This window comes from Heptranchias perlo, chromosome 2, assembly GCF_035084215.1.
Source record: "Heptranchias perlo isolate sHepPer1 chromosome 2, sHepPer1.hap1, whole genome shotgun sequence".
Lineage (NCBI taxonomy): Eukaryota > Metazoa > Chordata > Chondrichthyes > Hexanchiformes > Hexanchidae > Heptranchias > Heptranchias perlo.
The window spans coordinates 128,398,153-128,425,973 of NC_090326.1; the positions used below are offsets into that span (position 1 = coordinate 128,398,153).

At 40.7% G+C, this 27,821-nt stretch overlaps 1 protein-coding gene across 2 annotated transcripts in view; it reads right to left on the reverse strand.

Moving 5' to 3' along the window:
- Positions 1 to 27,821, reverse strand: part of dnajc1 (DnaJ (Hsp40) homolog, subfamily C, member 1) — a 217,788-nt gene that overhangs the window by 36,415 nt on the left and 153,552 nt on the right. For both annotated transcript variants that reach the window (XM_068007113.1, XM_068007114.1), the window contains exon 9: positions 8,408 to 8,527. In XM_068007113.1, coding sequence (XP_067863214.1) covers positions 8,408 to 8,527 — 120 coding nt within the window. The remainder of the gene's footprint in view (positions 1 to 8,407; positions 8,528 to 27,821) is intronic.

Sequence of the window (27,821 nt, forward strand, 5' to 3'; positions counted from 1 at the left end):
TCCATTTCTTTAACCAGCCTTTCAGTCATCCCTCCTATTATCTCTCTTCCTGACTCTGGCCATTTTCCCTATGCCTATTTGTGAAGCCTCGGGAGCAATCTTTATATATAAAATGACATATAAATTCAAGTTTGTTATTGTCGTTGCTGCCTTGCACTTCACCCCGTCTTGCACCCCCCCCCCCCCCACCTTTCTTCCTGCCCTTCACTCACCATTCACCACCACCCCCATCGCCCCCTCACAAAGCTGCTCATACCGGAACCTGCTGCTTTTTCAAGTGATTCCAGCCCACTGCATGCCGAGGTGCAACCCCTTCTATTAGTGGTAGGCGCAGTGAGGAGAGGAAGCTGAATTTTGTTAGGAATGCTGGCACACAAACCAGGCCCACAAAGTGCATTAAACATGGACAGCTAGCATGCATGCTAAAAGTCCTTCCACTCCTACACACTAGTGTTATGAAAAATGCTTAAAGTCAGTGTATTCCACATCTAACTTACAAATGTTAGATACAGATGATACATTACTCTTCAAATATTTTCTGTGATCACTGTGAAGCAATAGGAACACTGTCACCTTGCTTGTCTGTGTCCTACCACAATTACAGATTGAAGGTTTTTATGTTAACCAAGTAACTCTACTGTTTCATAATAAAAGTCAAATTGGGAATCTATGAATGAATGTTGCTCCTGTAACGTTTAACATTTCTGCTCCAGATGGCACTGTCCAGGGTGGAACTGAATCATACAGATAAAGGTCATCTCAGGTTCAATCCCCAGCTTGTGCGGAGGTAGCTAACATCAGCTAGTGCAGCAGTAAAGGCTGCTACAATTGACCTCAGTGCCCATGGGCAAGGGAAGGGGAAATAAATGAACCGGGATTCCTGCACCTGAATGCGATCCACTGAGCCATGTTGGAAGGTGCACATTCATTAACATGAGGTGAGGTGAGGATAGGCTGTGATGCTTCCCCCACGGTTGAATAGGCTGCCAGCATCCACAGGTTAGGCTCTCTCTCGAAGGGTGGCTGATTACGTGAAGTACTGGATGGCAGTCAGTAACTTTCAGGGGTAGAGGGCTGGAAACTATTAAAGCATACTTCTGCTATTATGAAGTTATTATTTTGCATTGTATTTTGCCATCTCAGTAGCTGTATGTTAGTACTGCATTATTCACAAACAAATTGATACACCCCAACCCTAAAATAAATCAATATTTTAATGTTCTGAAAATTCATCAGAGGGGTGTTGCACGTATGCAGCCCTTACCTTCAAAACAATCATCGGTACAATAACCTAGTTAACAGCAGCCAGCATGGCAAAATTGAGGGGGGGGGGGGGGGGGGAAGAGAGAGAGAGAGAGAGAGAGAGAGAGAGAGAGAGAGAGAGAGAGAGAGAGAGAGAGAGAGAGAGAGAGAGAGAACCGGGGGGACAGAGCAGCGGAGGGGGGAAAGAAGGGCCAGAGGGGTAGGGGTCAAGACGGCACTTCCCACAGTGCAATACTCCCTTGTACTTAAGTCTCTGGAGTGGGACATGAACTCAGAACCTTCTGACTCTCAGGCGAGGGTGTGCTGACACTGAGCCAGGGCTAACAATATTTACAATGAATCTTATATATCAGAAACAGTGCAATTCTTGATTAAATTACTTTTAAGTAGAAAAATATTTAAGGACCTTAAAATGAATACAACCTGGAGATTATGAATCACATACTTAGTTTGCGGTAGAAATTGTATCAGCAGACATTAGACTGAATAACTTTATATCTACACTACTTTCTCAAACCATTTTGCCATTTTCCACATTAAAAGACATGCTTGTTTCACGTTGTATTGAAGTTTAAAACAATGAATCTCTGTCCAACCAAGTTTCCAAGTCTAAACAGCTTCAAAAAAAACTTCAGTCTCCAGTAAATTAAAGAATACACAGAAATTCCTCAAACGTATACTGTACTACGTTCAAAAATTTACAAAACCTATGTAGCTGTCAAATAGCATATTTTTAAATCTCAAACAATACTGTACTCAAAAGATTAATTTTGAATGAGCTCCCTTTCTGTAAAACTGCAACATGAAATTGATGAATGCACCCTCTTTTTTTGCATTCCAACCTTCTACTGGTCTATTTAGTCACCTTATCTTTTAAAAAATCTGACACATAAAAGCCCAAATTTCATTATAGAATGATCAACATAAGTGTCTGAAAAGCATTTATTGGTCAACTCTGCTGGTTACAGTGATTTCTTTCCTTCCATACATACATGCTGTAACCTATTACATTAATTCCAGTTAAATAACTCAGCAGTCCAAAGCTTGCCTGCTATTTTCTATGTCTTGTCCATCACCCAAGATTCATTGACCATGCTGCAGCTGTTACATGATAAAATTCTAGGCAGTAAAATTTTCTTTGATTTCGTTTCACATGCATATAAAAGTGTCATGAATCAGTGTATCCCAACCTGTTTGGTACAAAGCCCGTTAATCATTTCCTCGTCTTTTTTTAAGACGCATGGGACAGCTTATCTAACTTCAGTCCTTTTGCCACATGCCGTCAGGCACCACACTAATTACAAAGGTCTGCTAGCATCAACCCACCTGTCTGTTGTTTTGTTTCCTACCTGAGTCTCGTATCCATATAGACAGTAAATCCCCTATCAGCTTGCTATCAAGGCCTAAATATAAGAGATTAGTGACCGCAGAGGGAAACGGAATCAGTTTACATGCTCAGAGATGAATGAATGATATTACTTTACAAATAAGTCATTCAAGCTCTCCCTGCCTTTAATTTAGCACTCCGGTAGTTTATAATCACATTACAGTCTGGTCAGCCTGGCAGACAGTTAAATTCATGGGGGTTTTTTTTCCTGAAGAATAACAGGTCAGATGTTTGTCACACACCACAGTACAAGCATTAATGGGACAGGAACGAGAACTAAGCCTGGAGCCACAAACACAGCTCGGAAAATAGGTCAAAGAACAGATGTGGGAAGGCACAAAGAGAACACTGGTACAGGTAACCAGGTCAGCAACTGGATGTTCTGATTGGAGTAAACAAACTGGTTTAAGTGAAAACCTGATGAAAACAATCAAATGAACACCACATGTCAAAGCCACACTAAATGATTCATTATATTTCTGACATTTTTTACTTCATGTCTGAATACTAATTCTTTGTCAACAGGTTACATTACTGAATAGCTGGTCAAAGCTTTGGTTATTCATCAGTCATGGTTTGGATTAAACAGAGAATAACTAAGGTGAATGTTACAAATTAAAAACATTTCCGTATTTACACAACCCGATAAATAAAGCCAGTGCAAATATTTTACTGCTGACTGGAAATGAACTGGGCAAGTGGAGTGGTTTGATCTTCATCAAACCCCACATCCCATCCATCACCAAGAGCTCCACCTCCACCCCTAACTCAACTCTTCTGCAGCTAAAACCCTTAAATATACCTTTTGTCACTTCTAGGCTTGACTACTCAACACAATCCTTGATGGCCTTCCATCTTTCGTCCCGAAAACTCTACTGCACATATCTTGTACCACATTAAATTCCATCACCTCCATCTTCACTGACCTTATGCTGACAACCCATTCTCCAACACACTCAAATCAAAAGTCCTTGTCCTCATCTATAAATCCCTTCATAAGCTTGCCCCACCCTATCTCTGCAATCTGCTCCAGCCCTGTGGCCCATCTCAAATGATATGTTCCCTGACTCCAGCCTCCTTTGTATCCACCTTCCCTTCGACCCACTACGGATGGCAGAGCCCTCAGCCGCCTCAGACCTGCTGAAACTCCCTCCCTAAGCCCCTCTGCCTATGAACCTGTCTCCCTCAGCCATGAAAAACCTCCTTAAAACTCACTGCATCAACCTAGCCTTTAGTAATCCCTCCTCTCTCATCTTTGCTGGTTCTACATATATTTGCATTACTTTTTAATGAAGTGTCTTGGGATTTTTTTTTACTTTAAATGTGCTATGTAAATGCAATTTGTTGTTGAGGGAAGAGATGGATTGCTTAAGTAAAGTAGGCCACTTTTCCACTCTTGGAAGTACTTTTCTATATCTAAAGCAGCAAATATTCATTTTTTTTCAGTCTGTAGAATGTGTATCTGAGAAATAAAATGCATAACAATCCATGCATAAATGTAATTATCCAGTTGTTTTAGAAATAGTGAAAAGCAACAATTAACTTCCAGCATCCAGTCTTTTTCACACTTTAAACTTTATAGTCTCACTCCATTTTATCAAAACTACTATAATCAGTTTTATAATCATCTGTTCTGACGATGCCACCTTCCGCACCAGTGCTTCCGATATGTCTTCCTTTTTCCTCAACCAAGGATTCCCCTCCTCGACCCTGTCCATTCCATTTCCCACACTTCTGCACTCACCCCTTCCCCTCCCTCCCAGAACCATAACAAATCCACCTTGTCCTCACCTTCCACCCCTCCAGCCTCCACATTCAACGTATTATCCTCCGCCATTTCAGCCACCTTCAGCGCAATTCCCCACCAAACACATCGTCCCCTCTCCTTTCAGCATTCCATGAGGACCGCTCCCTCCGCAACACCCTGGTCCACTCTTCCATCACTCCCAACACCCACTCTCCTATCCGTGGCACCTTTCTGTGAGAGTGCAGGAGATGCAACACCTACTCTTTCACTTCCTCCTTTCCCACCACCCAGGGCCCTCAAACACTCCTTCCAGGTGAAACAGCTGTTTGTGTACTTGTTTCAATTTAGTATACTGTATTTGCTGCTCACAATATGGTCTCCTCTACATTGGGGAGACCAAACGCAGATTGGGTGATCGCTTTGCTGATCACCTCCGCTCAGTCGGCAAGCGTGACCCTGACCTGCCAGTCGCTTGCCATTTTAATTCTCCGTCCCACTCTGAACTCTCCGTCCTCGGCCTCCTACACATTTCCAATGAAGCTCAACGGAAGCGCGAGGAACAGCACCTCATCTATCGATTAAGCACTTTACAGCCTTCTGAACTCAACAGTGATTTCAATAACTTCAGATCATAACTAATGCTCTCATTTTTTCCAGACAGCAAGTGCTGGTAATGGTTCGAATGTTGCCACAGCTCCTCCAGACCTATCTTTTGTTTCTTTACCTGTCCCATTACCATCCTCCTTGCCTTGCACCATCATCATCCCTTTTGTCATTTAATCACTCCTGCCTTCCACCCTAGAGACCTTCCCTTTTGTTTTTTCCTCCCCTCCCCTCCTTTCCCTGGTGCCGTACTTGCTTAAAACCTGTTTAAATCTTCAACTTCTTCCAGTTCTGACAAAGGGTCATCGACCTGAAACGTTAACACTGTTTCCTTCTCCACAGATGCTGGCTGACTTGCTGAGTATTCCCAGCATTTTCTGTTTTTGTTTCAGATTTCCAACATCCGCAGTATTTTGCTTTTGGTTTACTATAATCAGTACTTCTCTGAACTTTCCTTCAAAGCTTCCAAAATTCACTTGAGTCTCCTACTCTAACTTACTCTGTACCAAGGCCTCAAAACTGTGGTGTTCTTTACCTCCCTCCAACAATCTTCAGACTCCTAAAATCAAAGCTTGGCATCGCCCAGTCACTACTACTTAATCTACTTGTCTTTTTTTAAACTCAGTCATGCCTGCAAAATTAGTTTTGGCCCTTCAACAACAACAACTTGCATTTATACAGCGTCTTTAATATAGTAAAACATCCCAAGGCACTTCACAGCAGCATTATCAGACAAAATCTGACACTGAGCCACATAAGGAGATGTTTGGACAGGTGACCAAAAGCCTGGTCAAAGAGGTAGGTTTTAAGGAGAGAGAAGTAGCGAGGCGGAGACGTTTAGGGAGGGAATTGCAGAGCTTAGGGCCTAGACAGCTGAATACATGGCCGCCAATGGTGAAGTGAAGGAAATCTGGGATGCACAAGAAGCCAGAATTGGAGGAACGCAGAGTTCTCGGAGGGTTGTAGAGCTGGAGGAGGTTACAGAGATAGGGAGGGGCTGGACCATGGAAGGATTTGAATACAAGGATGAGAATTTGACATTCAAGGCGTTGGTGGACTGGGAGCCAATGTAGGTCAAGGAGCACAGGGGTGATGGGTGAACGGGACTTGGTGCAAGGTAGGATACAGGCAGCAGAGTTTTGGATGAGCTGAAGTTTATGGAGGGAGGAAGATGGGAGGCCGGCCAGCCAAGAGAGCATTGGAATAGTCACGCCTGGAGGTAACAAAAGCATGGATCAGGGTTTCAGCAGCAAATGGGCTGAGACATGGGTGAAGACAGGTGATAATATGGAGGTGGAAGTAGGTGGAGGTCTTTGTGATGGAGAGGACATGGGGTTAGAAGCTCATCCACTTTAGTTTCTCAATAAGAAAACAAATTCTAGTCATACCAGGAGACTTCAGAATTTCAGAAAGATACTATAGTTTATTATTTAACTCATTATGAATGTAGCAGTAATATGAATAAGTTTCATTCATAACAAAAGTGGACCTGTTCTAACAAGCTCATCCAATAAGTAGCTGAATCATACAGACCGAGAACACCCATGGTTCAATCACTGCTCTGTAATGAGTTAGATGATCTGAGCCACGGTGGCAGTTAGGATACTTCATCAGTCTCAGTACCCTTGAGGTCGGGGGTGGGTCGGGGGTGGGTGGGGAGGAGGGGAGGAGAAATCAACGAGGGCTCCCACTTTCAATTGCTAGCCAGCAACCCTGAAGTGCACATTGGACATCAGGTAAGGACAAGATCAGGTCAGATGCCAAAAGATAGTTTAGGGTCACCAATACCCATGGAATCAAACCCCAGCAAAAACTCAGTGCTATCAGGAGATGGAAGAAAATATGTAGAAAAGAGTTAGTGTCCCTGTGATACAACATTCATAGCACTGCAGAGAATTCAGGTTTTCCAAAAAAACATACCTTTAGCACATTCTCAATCTTCAGACTTTTAAAACCAAACCAGAAATGGAGATAATTTATCTAAATTTTAAAAAGTCTTGTATCTAGCAATTCAGTGACCTATGCAAAGTCTGTGTGATAGTTGCACCTAATTGGTTCAAATTTCATTCTTTAAATGCAAAAAAACCGCAACTTAACAATGTACAAATGGCACCTTTCATAAATGAAGTATTGAAAAAAGAGCAAAAGGTTTTTGTGTTACAGGGTGCAATAGTCCTGTCCATATAAGAGTATTCTCCAACTTGCATCTCCCACGGCATTATTCTCAGCATTTGTTTTTATCATTACTAGATAATTATAACAAAGTTGCTTAGAACTGAATTGCTGTGTCAAGAATTAATTATTTTGCTTCATTTAGTACATTACAATTAAAGATAAACTGACATATTTATATAGCAGCTGCTTTACAAGAGGTTCTTCTAACACCTCCTTTGCTCAATCTAGATGCCTCATCCCCAATTACAGATTTCAAATTTCGAAGATCATAGCATTATACAAAAGCTACTGTCTCGGCAACGAACTACAAAATAGCATATGTGGAAAAATGAACAGGTAGCAATTTTTACTTTTGCACGAGACCTGCTATAATCTTTGAAGTTTATAATTTATATTGAGGAATGGGGTAGTGTTGATTAAATAGTTAAATACAAGTTTTATTTAAAAACCAAGGAAGCCCTGACAGTGCACTCTCACATTCAGAGACGGCAACAAAGTTTTCGGTTCTAAATGTGTGACACAATCAAAAATACAGAAAACTGTAATTCTGCATTTGTTTATTTGAACTTAACGATGTACTAAAGAGGTTCAGCTTCTGTTGTAACACTTTCAAAAAAAACACAACCAATTTGAACATTCAGTTTGCAGAACTTTTTTTAAAAACTCAAAAATACTACCATATCAAGAAATAATTCTGATCATTAGGTTTTCATGTATTCTCTGCTTAATAAGTGGACGTTATAATTTATGGTTTTAACAGCAAGCATCATAGTGCTTTGTTTTTTTTTTAAAAAAGTATTTTTAAAATTCAACAATCTATCAAAAACAGCTGTTGAATCTTGCAGATCGATCTGTAATTATTCTATTCTATCTGGATGCCTGAAAAATGTAAACTGTCTTCTTAACCAAATGTAAAAATATTCTTTCATAGCTCAAAAGAGGCTCACTGCATAGTTTTGTACTGTGGTATTGTCTTCCTGTGATCACATTACGGTAGCCCAAACCTCCAAGTACCAGAATCCTTGTACAACTGATCAATTACAGCTGTTGATTCAGTGATTGGAACTCCTCCACATCTGCTTCTTGCTTAGTTAGTTAATGGTTCACTTCCAGGTCCTAAAAGAACTGCAGTTTTTTTTCAGACAGTGTCTAACCCTATCTATGCTGCCTTTACACTGCCTGTCTTGTTCAGTTTTGTCACTCAATATACAATGCAAATCCAAGTGACTCACATCTGCCACTGATCGACCCAATTCGTGAGCAATCTTTTCCCATCGACCTGGAGTACCCCCTGGGAACTTAACCATACTTCTTGTCAGCTGTCTGAGGTCCTCTTCTGTCCACTCAGGTGCCTGTAATAATGTCCAAAATAATGGTGGGGGGGGGGGGGGGGGGGGGGGGGGGGAGAAAGTCATATAAAATGAATTAAACACATCAAAAGACATGACAGAAACAGAAGCTGTTTCCAAAGACAATACCTTTATTTACACAAATAGCCCAATGCAAAAATACTATCTTCAGAATGATTATCATTCAAAAAAATAAAATACTTAAGCGTGGTAAATCAGCACATGCAGATTGAGGTTTTTTAAAAATTCCATCATGAAACATGGTCACACCACCAATAGAATGTTAAAAAATTAATCCCTGAAGATATAAATACTTTATATATAATAATCTCTGACCCTAGTAATGAACAACCATGCATCATGGGGTTTGTATTACTAAGCCGTCAGTGCAGAGTGCAGTCACAGAGGTGAGTGACCCTAGGGACCATCTCCACAGCTACCGCAAAGCCTCTTGCTGACACTAATCCTCCCTGTCATTCTCCCACTGTGCTCAAACCACACTGACATCCGCCTGCTGCACTGCAAGCTTAACGGGGCCTTCCTGACTTTTTCACTGCTGCCCCTAATCAATGGTTCAAACATGCTCCTTTCACCATGTCCAAATGGCAACTTCAGTCATAATCAAAGCGCACTACCCTGTAAAGGGTTTCTCGACAGGCCTAGCCATTTGCATTAATTTGCAAAGCAAACTATGTTATTCAGTGGGTTCTGTACTGCTGCTATCAAGAATGTTCCCTGAAGCAGATAAGTGGGCATAAATATGACCTGCCACTTAAACCCAGTAAACAATTGCCAAAATGTGATCAATGTTTTGGCTCTTTCACTTCTTCCACTATATTAAAAGTCTTTTTCCTCCTAAGCAGTTTGTAACAATCATTTATTAAAACAGCACTTTTTATTTTCCAGAATGGCTGTGATTGTGCCCTAAACTACATTAACACAAATTAAAGCAATTTTTAAAAAAAATTAAATGAATTCAGTAAGTTTCCAGGTTGAAACTGAGGGCATGTAACAAGTACAGAAGTCTTTCTGCGTCAATATATGTAAGGAGCAATTCTTAACCACTTCAAAAATTTACTTTAAAATTGGTAAACACATTACACGTGAATTGGGGATAAGATTCTGAAAAAGCTTCCTGGATACAATCACTAAAATATTCTATAGTTATCTTAGAATCATGTACGCAGCATTCTAAAACCACCCGCAATTCAGGTACTTTTTTTAAAATTGGGGAGAGAATTTAACGGTATTCATTTATCAGCAATCAGACCAACAGAGCACAAAAGAGATCATATTAAAACCAAAAAGTTGATGAACCTCTTTTTTCCAGAAGACAGTAAAATTATAGTTGCTAACAGTTCACAAATTATGAACAAAAGTGCACTGTAAATGCATTTCCAAATCTTCAAACTTTTGAGGAAAATGATCGAAGAATTAAAGTAATGCTGCACAAAATATGCAGCTCTTAAAGTCATTAGAAAACTGTGACAATCACATTTAAACAAAATTTTGACCCGAGGGTTTTTTCTGAAACGTTCAAGTCATTCTACAGCTGTTCATTGATATTTTGATTAAGGGCTACAATTCCTTAAAAGCCTTTGTATTTATTCCATAATAAAACCCTTACCCGGTTTGCGCTGCTGCTCAGATTATATTGGATTGCATTGATATGAACTGAATTGGATCTCTCTAATGTTTACACTGCACCTTTGCCCTAAACTCAGGTCATATCACACAGTATCAAATTACATTCCAACACATGTGCTCAACGCAAAGTGGGGCCAGAGTGGAGCAGGAATTCAAAGCAGACATGTTTATAACAGCTGAATTTCAAGTCAGTCATTATGAGCGGTTTTAAACTAGTATCAAGTTTGAGAGTTTCTGTTGCAGTCAAACATCTCAGTACATGAATTGTTGGTGGAAGCACTTTCTATATATGTTAATTAAAATCTAACAAACTGATCAGTTAGCCTTTTCAGGCTGTTGCAGCAATAAACCAAATGAAATAATTTTCAGGCCAGTGTTCTTTATCTGCTACCAAATCAGTTTTGCAATTTTCAGCAATTATTGGTTTATAAATTAGTACTGATATTGCCTTCCTACAGTCCATACTAGCATTCTTATATGCTATAGTCCACTATATATGTATGTTCCTTGATCTCCTTATACCCAAAGCAATGGATACTATGACAAAATCAATTTTAATTGGCAAGAAAAAAAAAGTTTAATTCTCTTTTTAAGCAGATGTACAACATTTCACTAATTTTACAATTGCCATGTCTACCGCATATTAATAAATGGCAGAAAATTGTCTACTGGCAAGCAGGCCATTATTTTTGTAATATTATAGCTAATTAAAAGATTCCAACTCAGAGTGCCATTTCAGAATTATTAGTTAATATATCAAATGGAATCTGAACAATAGGGTCAAGTTGTATAGGCCTTTCACCAGCACAAACTATATTTGCATTTCATCAAGATAGATGTTGAATGCCTTTAACTTAAATTAGCATTAGCACCATCATTTAATTAGCTTTGTAAAAACATTTCACGCTTGCATGGCATTCTGGGAATGGATTACAAACAAAACGCCATTGAATTGGAATTTTAGCTAATATATTTTCATTCCTTAAAAAGGAAAAAATATGAATTCTCCCCCCACCGCCCAAAAAAAAATGAATGTTTAAAGCTAGCTAAAATAGAACCAGAATGTTCTGACATGCCGGCAGGGTTTTTTAAAGTCACAACGACCAAGTAACAAGCTAACCAAGGACAGACACAATGTTTAAGGCAGTGCACTGCTGAGCCATCTATCCTATGTGATTAATTAAAAATTCCACAGCAACAACCAACTGAGTCTCCAGACAGAATGAATGAATACTGTAGTACAAACTCCTTAAAATCAGGAGTTAAATAAGTTTTCAAGGTGTTAAATGTATGAACAGATTCTCCCTGGTTTAGAATTGAACCAAGCATAGCTATTACAGTCAACTGGAAGGATAAGCATGCTGTTTTGTTGTTGAAAACCATGCTTCTCCCAATTTTTTTTTGGAACCCAAAAATCCATCCCTGCAGTACATCAAAGTAATGGCAGATGCCACATGGCGAGGAGACAGCTGTCATTACCACGTTTGCATTCTAATGCGACAGTAGCATGCTCAGATATGTGACCTAAACCCAATTAAATGTTTCCAGAACACAATCTCTGCACTGATGGAGGCTAGATTTACATTCACTACAAATGCCTCGGCCATATTAAAAAGCATTACTTATTGCATTTTAAATTATTTTAAAATAAAACACCAATTGATAAAAGCAGCACGGTCTTGCTTTATGTGCTGCAGTGGTCGGTCATCCCTTCTCGATTTGAAACATTTTGTAGGGGGCACACAGAAGATACTGCTAACCCAATTAGTAAAATGACATTTTACTTATTTACACAATTTTTAATAAACCACATTGGTTATTGATCATGTTTTGGTTTTAGAGACCAATACTTAAAGACCATATGAACTATTTTACACTGGATCTTAAATACAGTATACTGACCAGCTTATTTGGTTTTGCAGACAATATTTAAAATATTTTCTGTTGTCTCTTTTTTAAAAAATGCTTCACTAGAATATTTGGCTCTTAAACTTCTCAGAGAAGTGAAAGTTTATATATTGCAAGTTTTAAATTAAATTTGGTACTCAAAATGATTCATTTTACTTAATAAAATCAGGACGTCTGGGAGTCTATAAGGCCTGCAGCCGCAGGGGGTCCCAATGGGCCTTAAAATAACTGATTGAGACAAAAATGAAAATCATTAAAGGATAATAGAACAAAAAAGGTTTGTGACAACTGTAAACCTCAGAACAAACAGCTGCAGCACACATTCAACTGAATAACAAGTTTATTAGGTGCACAAAATATAGAGAGAGCCTGCACATACTTCTTCGCAGGAGACTGCTAATAATTTCAACAATGGGATTATTTGAAAAAGTGCAAAATATTGCAGGACAATAACTAATCCCAATTCTCACTATGCATGCTGGAACCATACCAACTGGATCCAGTACCATGTTGACATCTGTCTCTATTTTCACTACATTCAAGCTGAAGTGAATGTACTGGTGCCACGATGACAGTTGCTCCTGGATTGGGAAGGTTAAAAAGAAAATCAGCCACTGCTCCCGCTCCTGATCACAAGTCAGCCATCACTGCTATACACGTGATGGGATTCAGTTCTGCTGTAATACTCCCCCACCCCGTGCTCAAATAAGCAAACACTCATTGTAACGCCACAGAAAGCCACTACAGCAGGTACTGGAGAGTTACAGATGCTATGGAATTCTACCCCAGCAAGAATTAAAGTCTTCAGGAGAGTAAGGGAGAGGATTGAAAAAGAAATTAGTAAATAAAGCATTAAGAACAAACTTGCTTTTGCATAGCACCTTTCACGTTTTCAGGATATCTCAAAGTGCTTTACAGCCAATTAAATACTTTGGAAGTGTAGTCACTGTGGTTTGATATGCGAACGCAACAACCAATTTGTGCATTGATGAATCGCCAATTAATCTGTTTTTGGTGATGTTGGTTGAGGCAATATTATTGGCCAGGACACCAGAAAAACTCCCCAGCTCTTTTCAGTAGTTCAGATAGGTACTTTTTCATCCACCTGAGAGGGCAGATGGAGTCTTGAGCTTAATATCCAATCCGAAAGATGGCACCTCCAGTGTTAACCTAAGATTATGCGCTGAAGTCATGGAGTGCAGCTTGAACCCACAGCCTTCTGACTCCGAGCAAGAGTGCTACCACTAACAATAAATTATAGATAAGGGTTTCAAGCTGCAAAAGTTAGGGCAGCAAAAAAGTCATTGATGATAACCTGGGATACAAATCATATTTTTGACTATCTTATTGTTTAATATACACTGCAAATTGATTTGCATTACAGCTTGTATTGGATTACTAAAGGTCACTAGTTATATTCTGAAGGCAAAATGCTACACTTGGTCACCTAAATATAAATACTGAAATTATAGTTATAGAAAGTTACAGCATGGAAACAGGCCAATTGCAAATGCATGATCCAAAATAAAAACTAGTACACACTTTTTCTAAGGATTTTATGATTGCATTTATATTGCGAGGTATGTAGTTTATCAAGTCAAATCTGTACAACTGTTGCGATGTGCAAATAGGGGCTGAAAAACATTGGTGACATACTGAAAGGTTTGCTTGAAAAGGTGGAAAAAGATTCAGCCAGTTGTTCTGATGAAAGGTCAGCGACCTGAAATGTTAACTCTGATTTTGGAGGGGGAGGGCGAACAGCCAGCTGTCGTGGTGCACATAGGCACCAACGATATAGGTAAAAAAGGGGATGAGGTCCTAAAAGCAGAATATAGGGAGTTAGGAGGTAAATTAAAAAATAGGACCTCAAAGGTAGTAATCTCAGGATTGCTGCCAGTGCCACGTACTAGTCAGAGTAGAAATAGGAGGATATTTCAAATGAATACGTGGCGAGAGGAATGGTGCAAGGGGGAGGGATTCAAATTCCTGGGACACTGGAAACGGTTCTGGGGGAGGTGGGACCAGTACAAACCGGACGGTCTGCACCTGGGCAGGGCCAGGACCGCTGTCCTAGGAGGAGTGTTTGCTAGTGCTGTTGGGGAGGGTTTAAACTAAAGTGGCAGGGGGTTGGGAACCTGAGCAGGGAGAGAGAGGAAAGCGTAACAGGAAGGGACAGAAGGTATGGAGTAATAGGTAAAGTGTTAAAAAAGGAAAAAGCAGGAACTAAGCGTCACAAAACAGATTTGAAAGTTCTTTATCTGAATGCACGTAGCATTCGTAATAAAATGGGGAAGATGGGTATCGAGGGATATGGGCCAAGTGCAGGCAATTGGGACTAGCTTAGTGGTATAAACTGGGCGACATGGACATGTTGGGCCGAAGGGCCTGTTTCCATGTTGTAACTTCTATGATTCTATGATTCTATGATCTTGTGGCCATTACAGAAACATGGCTGCAAGGTGACAACGACTGGGAATTAAATATGCCAGGGTATTTAACAATCAGGAAGGACAGGCAGGAAGGAAGGGGAGGTGGGGTGGCTATGTTAATAAAGGAAGGAATCACTGTAATACAGAGAAATGATATTGGGACAAAGCATCAAGATAATGAAACAGTTTGGGTGGAGATAAGGAATAATAAGGGAAAAAAACATTAGTGGGCGTAGTATACAGGCCTCCTAATAGTTGCAACTCTGCTGGAAGTAGTATTAATCAGGAGATAGTCGGGGCATGTAATAAGGGAACAGCCATAATTATGGGGGATTTTAATTATCATATTAACTGGACAAATCAAATTGGGCAGAGCAGCCTTGAGGACGAGTTCATTGAGTGCATCAGGGATGGATTTCTTGAGCAGTATGTAACTGATCCTACAAGGGGGCAGGCAACCTTGGACCTGGTCCTGTGTAATGAGTCAGGATTAATTAATAATGTCCTAGTTAAGGATCCCCTTGGAACGAGCGACCACAACATGGTTGAATTCCATATCCAATTAGAGGGTGAGAAGGTTGATTCTCAAACAAGCGTACTGAGCTTGAATAAAGGAGACTATGATGGTATGAGAGCGGAATTGATTAAAGTGGACTGGGAAAATAGATTAAAAGGGTAAGACGGTACATGAGCAGTGGTGTTCATTTAGGGAGTTATTTTACAACTTTCAAAATAAATATATTCCACTGAGGAAAAAAGGGTGTAAAAGGAATGACAGCCACCCGTGGCTAAGTAAAGAAATCAAGGATAGTATCCGACTAAAAACAAGGACATATAAGGTAGCCAAACTTAGTGGGAGGATAGAAGATTGGGAATTCTTCAAAAGACAGCAAAAAGTAACTAAAGGATTGATTAAGAAAGGGAAGTTAGATTATGAAAAGAAATTAGCAAAAAATATAAAAACAGATAGCAAGAGTTTCTATAGTTATATAAAAAGAAAAAGGGTGGCTAAGGCAAACATAGGTCCCTTAGAGGATGAGACCGGGAAATTAATGGTGGGAAACATGGAGATGGCAAAAATGCTGAACAAATATTTTGTTTCAGTCTTTACAGTAGAGGACACTAAGAATATCCCAACACTGGACAAACAGGGGACTCTCGGGGGGGAGGAGCTAAATACGATTAAAATCACTCAAGAGATGGTACTCAGTAAAATAATGGGACTCAAGGCGGATAAATCCCCTGGACCTGATGGCTTCCATCCTAGGGTCTTGAGGGAAGTGGCAGTAGGGATTGTGGATGCTTTGGTGATAGTTTTCCAAAATTCCCTGGACTCAGGAGAGGTCCCGGCAGATTGGAAAACTGCTAATGTAACACCGTTATTTAAAAAGGGTAGTAGGCAGAAGGCTGGAAATTATAGGCCAGTTAGCTTAACATCTGTGGTGGGTAAAATTTTGGAGTCTATTATTAAGGAGACAGTAACGGAACATTTAGATAAGCATAATTTAATAGGACAAAGTCAGCATGGCTTTATGAAGGGGAAGTCATGTCTGACAAATTTGCTTGAGTTCTTCGAGGATATAACGTATAGGGTGGATAAAGGGGAACCAGTGGACATAGTGTATTTAGACTTCCAGAAGGCATTCGACAAGGTGCCACATAAAAGATTATTACTTAAGATAAAAAATCACGGGATTGGGGGTAATATTCTGGCATGGGTGGAGGATTGGTTATCGAACAGGAAGCAGAGAGTTGGGATAAATGGTTCATTTTCGGACTGGCAACCAGTAACCAGTGGTGTTCCACAGGGGTCGGTGCTGGGTCCCCAACTCTTTACAATCTATATTAACGATTTGGAGGAGGGGACCGAGTGCAACATATCAAAATTTGCAGATGATACAAAGATGGGAGGGAAAGTAGAGAGTGAGGAGGACATAAAAAACCTGCAAGGGGATATAGACAGGCTGGGTGAGTGGGCGGAGCTTTGGCAGATGCAATATAATATTGGAAAATGTGAGGTTATGCACTTTGGCAGGAAAAATCAGAGAGCAAGTTATTTTCTTAATGGCGAGAGACTGGAAAGTACTGCAGTACAAAGGGATCTGGGGGTCCTAGTGCAAGAAAATCAAAAAGTTGGTATGCAGGTGCAGCAGGTGATCAAGAAAGCCAACGGAATGTTGGCTTTTATTGCTAGGGGGATAGAATATAAAAACAAGGAGGTATTGCTGCAGTTATATAAGGTATTGGTGAGACCGCACCTGGAATACTGCATACAGTTTTAGTCTCCATACTTAAGAAAAGACATACTTGCTCTCGAGGCAGTACAAAGAAGGTTCACTCGGTTAATCCCGGGGATGAGGGGGCGGACATATGAGGAGAGGTTGAGTAGATTGGGACTCTACTCATTGGAGTTCAGAAGAATGAGAGGCGATCTTATTGAAACATATAAGATTGTGAAGGGTCTTGATCGGGTGGATGCAGTAAGGATGTTCCCAAAGATGGGTGAAACTAGAACTAGGGGGCATAATCTTAGAATAAGGGGCTGCTCTTTCAAAACTGAGATGAGGAGAAACTTCTTCACTCAGAGGGTGGTCGGTCTGTGGAATTTGCTGCCCCAGGAAGCTGTGGAAGCTACATCATTAGATAAATTTAAAACAGAAATAGACAGTTTCCTAGAAGTAAAGGGAATTAGGGGTTATGGGGAGCGGGCAGGAAATTGGACATGAAGCTGAGTTCGGATCGGTCAATGCCCTGTGGGTGGCGGAGAGGGCCCAGGGGCTATGTGGCCGGGTCCTGCTCCGACTTCTTGTGTTCTTTAGATTTGTGGTTGGGATCAGATCAGCCATGATCTTATTGAATGGCGGAGCAGGCTCGAGGGACCGATTGGCCTACTCCTGCTCCAATTTCTTATGTTCTTATGATTCTCTCTCCACAGATGCTGCCTGACCTGCTGAGCATTTCCAGCATTTTCTGTTTTATTTTTGTTCAAATAACAGTAGTTTAGAAAGTAGTATATTTTTCTTCCTACCGTGTTTTAACAAGATATTCCCTTCCCCCTCAGCAGATATTTTAATACTGTCTGACTCACTATGTTAAACATCACAAACATTTTTTAAAAGCCACACCGTTGTAGTGCTCCATAACAATCTTTTCCCTCATTTTAAATAGGAGCTAAAACAACCTATCTGTAAAACCATTCCTCACCACTCAATCTGTTTTTAAGGCTTCTTTCCAGCACATATCAGTCTCAAGTGTGTTGTTTGTATAATTATGATGTTGACCTCCACTCTTTGCCTCCAGTTCCAGACAATAAGATCCAGAAAGCAAGGGTGACGTGTACAGGTCAGTGATTTAAATATACTAACCATAGAAATATATAAAGTTACAGAAAGTTAAAATAATTTGAAAATGAACGACGTAGGGGACAGCACTTATTTCACAGGTTTGTACATAGAAATCAAGTTCAAAGTTTTATTCAGTTATTACTGATCGGCTCAAATGATGAGCAGCACAGAAATAAAACGATCAACCAAATTTTTCCTTTTCAAAGCAAAATCTGGAATTTTTTCCCCCATAGGTTTTTAAAAAATGTACAAGTATCACACTGCTTTGAACCATCAGCATTTGTGAGGTCATTTGACTTTAAAAGGAATAATTCCAGGGTGGGACCCTATAATGACCTCCGTATAAGATTTTTTAAAAATATTAAGTATGAAAACTTTAAAAACTCAGGTGGTGACTGACTGCCCTCCTGTTTAAGGTGGCCATCTTCATAACAACTTATACCCATATAGCTCTGTTAACAATGAAACTTCCCAAGGTGCTTCACACATTTCTTGTTCAGCAACAGCTGCCAGCCACCACTGCCTGTTGCCACATAATTATGTACATGGAACAACCCTATTTCTTGTATTAAAAAAAAAGGCACTTCTTTCAAATGTTGTTTCATTTGTATTCACAAGAATTAATTATTTTTCTGTTAGGTCAACACAAAATTTGCATTTTTTAAAGGCAAACACCACATGATGCCTTCAGACCTTTTCACACAAATTGGAGGGGGGGGGGGGCAGGTACACTTGCATACACTTTGGTGTCTTCTTGCTTTAATTGCAGAACCGTTAAAACAGAAGAAATGCCTTGAAAAAGTACTTACTTGTGCTTGCTGAATTAAGTTCATAGAGGCACATTTCACAAGCAAAAATTTGTTTGGGCAAAACTACAGACTTTAGCACTGAATTCGATATAGTGCGATATAAGCTAACTCATGCAAGAGCCAACTCCAACAAATGATCTAACGACGCAAGCATTTGACAAATTGATGAGGTTTACTTTACAACTATTAACGCCCCACTCATGCTGCACCAAGCATGCAGTATCCAATATGTTTGAGCATGATGCTAGCTGGCAGCATTTACTTACTCGCATATCAGATCTATGCATTTAAAAAAACGCACCACTCTGCTCACCAGCCTCCAATTGCCAGTGACATTTTTAATGTTAGGAAAGAGGCGAACACTAAGATTTTTTTCTAAATTTTGAAATTTATGCTTTCAGCGTAGCAAGTCAGCTGTGAAGCAGTGTAGTCACACTGTAGCCGATGCATAACATTAGGATACCTCCTCCAAGTGATCTCACTACTCTTGCCAAACAGAGAATTCAACAGCATTATATACTGCATGTTCGGTGTTGACATAGTGCAAAAGATCAACCTCACAAACATGCAGTATACTGGGCCATAAGACTTCTAATTACTACTAAATATCCTCCTTCCTTTTCTCCATGCCTTTTTAAAAATTTGATTAAAATACTATCCAAATACTAACCTATCAGAAAAATCAATTTTAAAATGAAGTACAGGTTTATGCATGAAAATGGACACTTCTCTTTGCAAATTGACTTTATATTTGACTAAATACCCACAACTACATAGGAGTAGTTAAGCAAGTGAAAATATTGATGTATGTTTGACTAATAAATTTAATCTGGTAAATTCCACAAAATGAATGTGGTTGCTGTGAAATACTAAATGACACAAATGCTCGAAAAAGCAATTAATCCAGTTAGAAGGCTGTACATTAAGAGACACCACTACCTACAGGGTAATTTGTTAATTATATAGAACATTTATTCTTGACAACTGCAATAGAAATTTAATTACATTTAACTAGTTTACAAGCCAGGAGAACCACAAGTACATTTGTAGGCAAACAACTAGTTTGACTGGTGCTCTGAATTAGAATATAAAGAACCACAAATAATTTACATCTGTACCTGGGAGATCTTTTGAAATTTGAATCAAGCCCCTGAAATTTCAAACAGACTGAAAATTTTCCAAATCTATTAGGAAAACTAAAAGCAAAACAACATACAACATCAACCTTAAAAAAAAAATCCAGGTCAGTGAGTAGCTAAGTTGTACAAACCAGGAACATTTCAAATTTAATCCCTATTCTGCACTAAGCTATCTGATCTCAACTGGATGGCAGCAAGAATGCTACAAATCCTGGGTTAGGGAGGAAGTAGAGAAAAAAAAATAATGCTCATGCTTCCTGTTTGCTATCCAACCATCCTGCTGGAAGTGCACACGTGGAGATGGGATAGAACATACTTGACTGTGATCTCCCCATCGTCAAATGGTATACTGAGACATAGTCAGGAGGCTCACACATGAATAATGACCAACTGGGCAAGGTAATGAGAGGAGCTTGGTGCCTACAGAATCATAACACAGCAAGGAGTCAATAAGTGGAAAAATAGGTGAGAACATTTAAAAAACACAAAATCAACCTCATCGTTAAAAATGTCAATGCTTTAGCATTCCAAGACAAGTACACATTTTAAATACTGATTACAATGATAACTACTTAGTCTATATGAAATGATAAATGTCACCAAATGGTGTTCAAATAGACATGAGGAAATACCAGTTTGGTGGTGGGGGGGGGGTGGAGTTTAACTATTAAAATCAACAAAACATCCAGGGGAACATAACTTTTGCACAACACTGGTCATTTTATTAGTTTTGAACAATTTTCAGTAATCCAAATAAATAGGTACGTCAATTTTTTATTTTTGGGAATAGTTTCTTCTTTCAGGGTTGCAAAAAACAAAAACTTCAGTTCAAGATCAAGGTTTAAATAGAGCTTGAATATTTTAACACTGGTTTAAGTGGCCTAAAATTATATTAATATAGCTTCATACTATGAAACATCACATTTGCTGAGCAATGCTTGCATAAGTGAGTTACTTATACCACATTTAACATGGCAGCTATAGACAATAATTAATGAGAAGACATGCATATAAATCTGAAGTGTTACCAAATTCATGACCGTTTTGGAACAAGGCACTGCCAAATGATGAAAATCCAGAAGCATAATTAAAATAAATACTCCATTATATATGTGTGTATTAATGTTCCTTATTGCTACTACATTCTTGAGTTTCTCTTTTTAAAAAACCTCCCCTCAAAACACACACCAATCCAAGGTACATATCTAAAAACAATAGCTTTGGTAAACAGTTTAAAACAAATAGGAAATGCATTCATTTTAGGTTTATTTGGTTCATGGTTTTTGGCACATAATATCCACTGCCTTTCCAGAATACAGACTTATCTTTAGAACATCAACATTTAAAGTGTAAGAAAACGGTTTTACACTGTTTGCCAACTCCTGTCAAGTTTGATTGCTTTGATCTATTATTCATTGGAGTATCAGTTTTGCACCCAGAAGCTAAATTCATGTATGACAGTGTTAGCAATTTTTTTTCCAGTTTGTTTTATCCATTGTACTCTCTTCCGTGACAGCCACCTTTGGTGACAGCATTCCATCAAACTGGGACATCCAAGTCTCGCATTAAGATTTAATTATGTGTTGATGTGCTTCATCACTTTGGTGTAAACATGTATTTTCCATTTTATATGTAATTGTTTTTAATGAAGGAATAGACCACAAAGGGATTTTATCTTTAATGAATTCTAGCACATTTTCACTAAAATGCAGTTTAGAAATATCAATAAAATCTACAGGATTTTCTCATGAGAAAATATCTACAATCCATCCTCAGTACTGTTTGCAGCATATCTCTCAAAATATGATCTTTCCCAGTGTTTTCTAGATGCAAGTTTTCACAAGGCACTTTAGCAGAGACAACTTTGTCCTCTTAATAATTTCAGCTCAGCATTCAAGTAAGGTAGCACTGTAAATAGTGTAGATGGGAGCTGAAAGTTGCAAAGGGACATTGATAGATTAAGTGAGTGAGTAAAACTGTAGCAGATGGAGTTCAACGTGGGAAGTACGAGGTCATCGGGCTCAATTTTTGGACGTCCAAGCTGGCGGGTTCGTGGCAGGGGGGGGGGGGCTCCGAAAATCGGGAATTCCCGGGGCGGGTCCGGAGCCCAGTTCCAACCCGCCCACTTCCGGGTTCTCCAGTGACTCTCTTAGATGCGCGCGCAGCCCCCGCAATTAAAGCCGGCGGGATCCCACTTAAGGCAATTAATGTGATAGTTCAGGTCATTAGCGGATCTGAGTTATGGGATATTTTAGGAGGGGTGGGATTTTCATCTCAACTGAGCGTGTTTCCCCTACTGGGGGAAACACTCCCAGTTCAAATGGATGTGTTGCAGCCACCAGCCTGTGGCAGCTGCAAAGGTCCATTTGACAGGTGGTGGGGGGGGGGGGACCCTCACTAACACTCTCACTTTGGGCAAAGTTTGGCCTCCACCACCCTCCTCCTAACATTAAAATTCACCAACTTGGAACCTCAGCCCCGGTGTGCAGATACATTTATCTACCTTGCGGACCCCTCAAATGTACATCTTCCGGATGGGGGCCGCCATAGCTGCAGTCATGACCTCTTCGGAGGATGAACAGCATCACCAGCCTCGACAGCCACCTCTGACACGTGGAGCTCCACAACACAGTGCTGTGACACACCCACCTGCACAGCAGGAGGGAGGGCAACCGCAGAGAGGGAGATGCGTCGCAGAAGGCACTACCCTCGCCACAGGGTCTACAGACTGAGGCTCTGCTTCCTGGACCTCTCTGAGCAGCAGTGCGCATGGAGGCTCAGAGTCACTTGACATGTAGTCGCAGACATGTCAAGTGACTCTGAGCCTCCATGCACACTGCAGCTTGGCATGCAGCCTCCTTCAGGCCGAGCTGCTCCCGGCTGGCCTGAGCCCATTTTCTTACCTGTTGCTGTCAAAGTCACCACTGCCCTCAACAACTTCTCCTCCGCATCCTTCCAGGGTGCCACCGGGGACATCGCCAACGTCTCAGTTGTCTGCACAAAAGAGCCCTGCAAATACACCTACACCCACTCTGCAGTGACACAATGGGTGGCGTCGGTTGTGCGTCTTCATGGTGATCCTCAGGAAAGGGCATTATTGCACAAACCAGACAAGATTTGCAAAGACGTGGCAGTAGTGGTGCCAATATAATATGTAATGTGAGTTGATCAGAAATCAAAGAAGTAAAAACCATGACAAACCCTCAAACACCCTTTTGCATCCCCTTCATGCTCACGACACATTTGCCTTACGCTGCCTACTGCACATATGTGATGCATGCCCTGTGGCTGCAGCACAGGGAGTGGCAGGTTGGGTGAGGCTGACCGTGAAAGAGATGCATCAGAGGGTGAGTTTGAGACAGAGCCATGAGATTGTATGAGGATTAAACCTCATACAATCTCATGGTAGTGGTGGGATGACTACTGGCGAGGTGAGTAAGTGCAGGTAAGATGAGGATGAGCTTTGAGTGGGTGTGAGGAGTGATGTGATAGAGTAGTGTTGGCAATGCAGAAGGTGGTGTGGGGTGGGGGTGGTGATATGGCAGACGGAGTATAGGGGAATGACTAAGTGCACTCACTTTGGCTGACCTACTTGGGTCATTGAAGCGCCTCCTGCACTGTATGCAGGTGCATGATATGTTGGTGGTGCTGGTGACCTCCTCTGTCACCTCGAGCCAGGCCACTTCCGCCTGTCCGCCGGCGATAAGATCTCTGTCCTCCCCCTCCTCCTCACCCCATCCAGTAGGACCTGGAGTGAGGCATCATTAAACCTGGGTGCAGCCTTCCCCCTGGCTCCTTTCTGCAGCATCAGTCTGTGGAGGACTGCCCCTTTAAATAGGGCTCCTCCAGCTGACAGCCTGTGATGCGGGTGCGCAGTCCACCCGCTGCGCAGCTTTCCAGTGCGAAACCCGGAAGCCAAGGTAAGTGCCTTCAATTAGGCTGCGATCGCGTGCGGAGCACCCCGCATTCACTGGGTGCGTTACCCATGCGCCCAGTCGACCCCCCGCTGCCAACCCGCCACCCTCCTAATATCAAGCCCATCCACTTTGGACCCAAGAAAGATAGATCAGAGTATTTTCTAAATGGTGATAAGCTAGGAACTGTAGATGAGCAGAGAGATTTAGGGGTCCATGTACAGAAATCACCAAAAACTAGTGGACAGGTACAAAAAATAATTTAAAAGCTAATGGAATGTCAGCCTTCAGCTCAAGGGGGCTAGAATATAAAGGGGTGGAAGTTATGTGACAGTTGTATAAAGCTCTGGTTAGACCACATCTGAAGTACTGCATTCAGTTCTGGGCCCCGCACCTCAGGAAGGATATATTGGTCTTGGAGGGGGTTCAGTGAAGATTCATCAGAATGATACCGGGGCTAAAAGGGTTAAATGGGTTAAATTTGAGGACAGATTGCATAGACTAGACTTGTATTCCCCCGAAGATAGAAGATTAAGGGGTGATATAATAGGTGTTTAAAATGATCAAAGGGTAGATAGAGAGAATCTATTTCCTCTGGTGGGAGAGTCCAGAACAAAGCGGCATAACCTTAAAAGTAAAGCTAGGCCATTCAGGGGTGGTGTCAGGAAGCACTTCTTCACACAAACAATAGTGGAAATCTGGAACTCCCTCTCTCCCAAAAAACTGTTAAGGCTAGGTCAATTGGAAATTTCAAAATGGAGATTGATAAATTTACCAAAGCAAGTAAATGGAGTTAAGATTTCAACAGGAAATCACTGAATAGTGATCAGGGATGTAAAGTACCCTTAGCCAGGATCTAACTAAATGCAGAACAGGCTCAAGGAGCTGAATGGCCTAACCTGTTCCTAATTTTTAATTAGTGAAGATAATTATGCAGTAATCAAATAAAAATGTTAACGGCCTTGTATTTAAAACATTTACAGTTTTGATTTGCTTCAACATTTTAGTTCTAAAGATAAATTTAAAAATGTATATAAACATAAGATGGAGGACATTGGTATTTTGCATTTAGAGCTCTCTATTATGTAGAACCAATCAGCAAACATATGTTCAAAAAAATAATTGTTAGCCCTCAACATACTATAATGTACAAGTTAATGAGATGAATGGAGTATTCACCAAAATTGAGCTCCATTAAATAATCTCAATGTAATATTTGACCCAGCTACACTGCATAATTTGCATCACCGTGGCACAAAAATTTGCTCTATATTAATGCAAAACACATTGTTACAATGCTGCCAATTTCTCATAAATAAGCAGTTTGACATTTGTAGCAAATCCACCTGGAAAAGGTGATGCCACAGTGCAAGAACTGCATTTGGCCAAGATGGTATAAGCTGACTTTTAAACTAGAAGTAAGTCTGGCTCTCTGTTATACTATCTTCAAATTCGTAACGATTCCCTGGTCTATACTGCATTTGCGTATTTCAGCTGAGGTGGTGGAGAGGTGCTGCAGCTGGCCCCAGTGCCTGTGGGTTTGGAAAGGGGGAGGACAGGGAACAAATCAGGTAAGATTTACATCCCTGATCACTATTCAGTGATTTCCTGTTGAAAAGTGCTCTTTCGCAGATGTTATACAATGTCAGAAAGAGGCTTAGCTATGATATCCTCACTGTCAAACTACTAGAACTTGTACCTATATAGCACTTCTAACTTTGCAAAGCATCCCAAGGTCCTTCACTGGGGGTGGAGAGGAAACAGACATCAAGCAAGAGTTCAGAGAAGTGTTAGGGACATGATCTAAGGTGCTGTTGAAGGTTAGGTTTTTGAAGAGAATCTTGAAGGTGGGATGGGATGGGGAATAATTTAGGGAGAGAATTCCTGAATGCAGGAGTGAGATAGTTGAAGGCTCTGCTACCAATGATGAAATGCAGGGACAGATGCATACAGCGGGCCAAAGAGTGTGAAATCTGGGATGCAGGACTGGTGGAGGTTACGGAGGTTAAGCAGGAACAAAGCCATAGAAAAAATTTAATGAGGATTTTGAAATCCATGCATTGAAGGACAAGAAGCCTGTGGAAATCAGCAAAGAAAGAAGTATAGATAAGCAAGAATTAGTATGGGATAGGATGCAAGACTAGCCAAAGTTCTGAATAAGTTAAAAGTTTTTTTTGGATACAGCTTTGGAGGCTGTCAAAAGGACCATTGGAGAAATTGATTCTCAAAGTGACAAAAGCTTGTATGAAAATTTTAGCAATGATAAGGGTGATGCAGTTACGGAGGTGGGCGACATTGCAGACCTGGAAATTGATAGTCTTGGTGACAGACTAGATGGGGAGCTTGAAGCTCAACTCTGGGTCAAATGGTTCACCGGTTCGGCCTGTGCAGCAGGAAAGAGGATGAAATTGGGGCCTGACGTAAAGTTTCTGACAGGAGCCATACACAATGGCTTCAGCCATGCCAGTGTAAAGCTGGAGAGGTTTCTGGCTCATCTACGACTATGTCAGACAAATCAACAGTGGTGGAACAGAAATGATGGCAGTGATGTAAAGCTGGGTGTTATAGGAACATAGGAATAGGAGTATGCCATTCAGCCCCTCAAGCCTGTTCCATCATTCAATTAGATCATGGCTGATCTGTATCTTAACTCCATCAACCCACCTTGTTCCATATCCCTTAATAGCCTTGCCTATCAAAAATCTATCAATGTCAGTTTTGAAATTTTCAATCGACTTAGCCTCAACTGCTTTTTGGGGGAAAGAGTTCCAGTTTTCCACTAACTTTTGTGTGAAGAAGAGCTTCCTGACATCACCCCTGAACGGCCTAGCTCTAATTTTAAAGTTATGCCCTCTTGTTCTGGACTCCGCTGCCAGAGGAAATAGTTTCTCTCCATCTACCCAATCAAGTCACTATAGCTCAATTGCTAAATTTAAATGTGAGATTGATAGCTTTTTGGCAACCAAAGCTATTAAGGGATATGGGCCAAAGGCAGGTATATGGAGTTAGATCACAGATCAGCCATGATCTTATCAAATGGCAGAGCAGGCACGAGGGGCTGAATGGCCTACTCATGTTCCTATGTTCCTTACTCCTTTAATCATCTTAAACACCTGAAATTGATCACCCCTTAATCTTCTATATTCAAGGGAATACAAGCCTAGTCTATGCAACCTGTCCTCATAATTTAACCCTTTTAGCCCCAGTATCATTCTGGTGAATCTGCGCTGCACAGCCTCCAAGGCCAATATATCCTTCCTGAGGTGCAGTGCCCAGAACTGGATGCAGTACTCCAGATGGTGTCCAACCAAAGCTCTGCACAGCTGTAACATAACTTCTACCTCTTTATATTCGAACCTTCTTGAGATGAAGGCCAACATTCCATTAGCCTTATAAAATTATTTTTTGTACCTGTCCATTAGCTTTTAGTGATTTCTGTACTTGGACCTTAAATCTCTCTGCTCATCCATAGTTCCTAGCTTCTCAGCATTTAGAAAATACTTTGATCCATCTTTCTTTGGTCCAAAGTGGATGACCTCACACTTTCCCACATTGAACTGTGTCATCCACAGTTTTGCCCACTCACTTCATCTATCAATGTCCCTTTGCAGCCTTCTGCTCCTATCCTCACTATTTACTATGCCACCTAACTTAGTGTTGTCAGCAAACTTAGATATACAGCTCTCTATTCCTTCATCCGAGTCATTTATAAATAGTGAAAAGCCGAGGCCCCAGTACAGATCCCTGGGGGACACCATTAATCATATCCTGCCAATTTGAGTACATACCCATTATCCCTACTCTCTGTCTCCTACCTCCTAACCAATTCCCTAACCAAGGTTGCCTCTAATTCCATGCACTCTAATTTTTGTTAACAGTCTCTTATGTGGAATAAGAATAAGATGGCCCCAGCTTGAGCATACAGTCTCAGCTCGCACAAGAATGGCCCCTTTGTGGGAGATACCAAAGGGTTAACAGCACTCATGGAACTGTCAGCAGCTTCACGAGGCTTTGGTGGGGGGGATAAAAATTAAAGGGTAAGATTTCTAAGGAGACAAAAGGAGTCGAGCAAGGAGATCAGACGTGTTTTCCCTATTCAAAAATGAT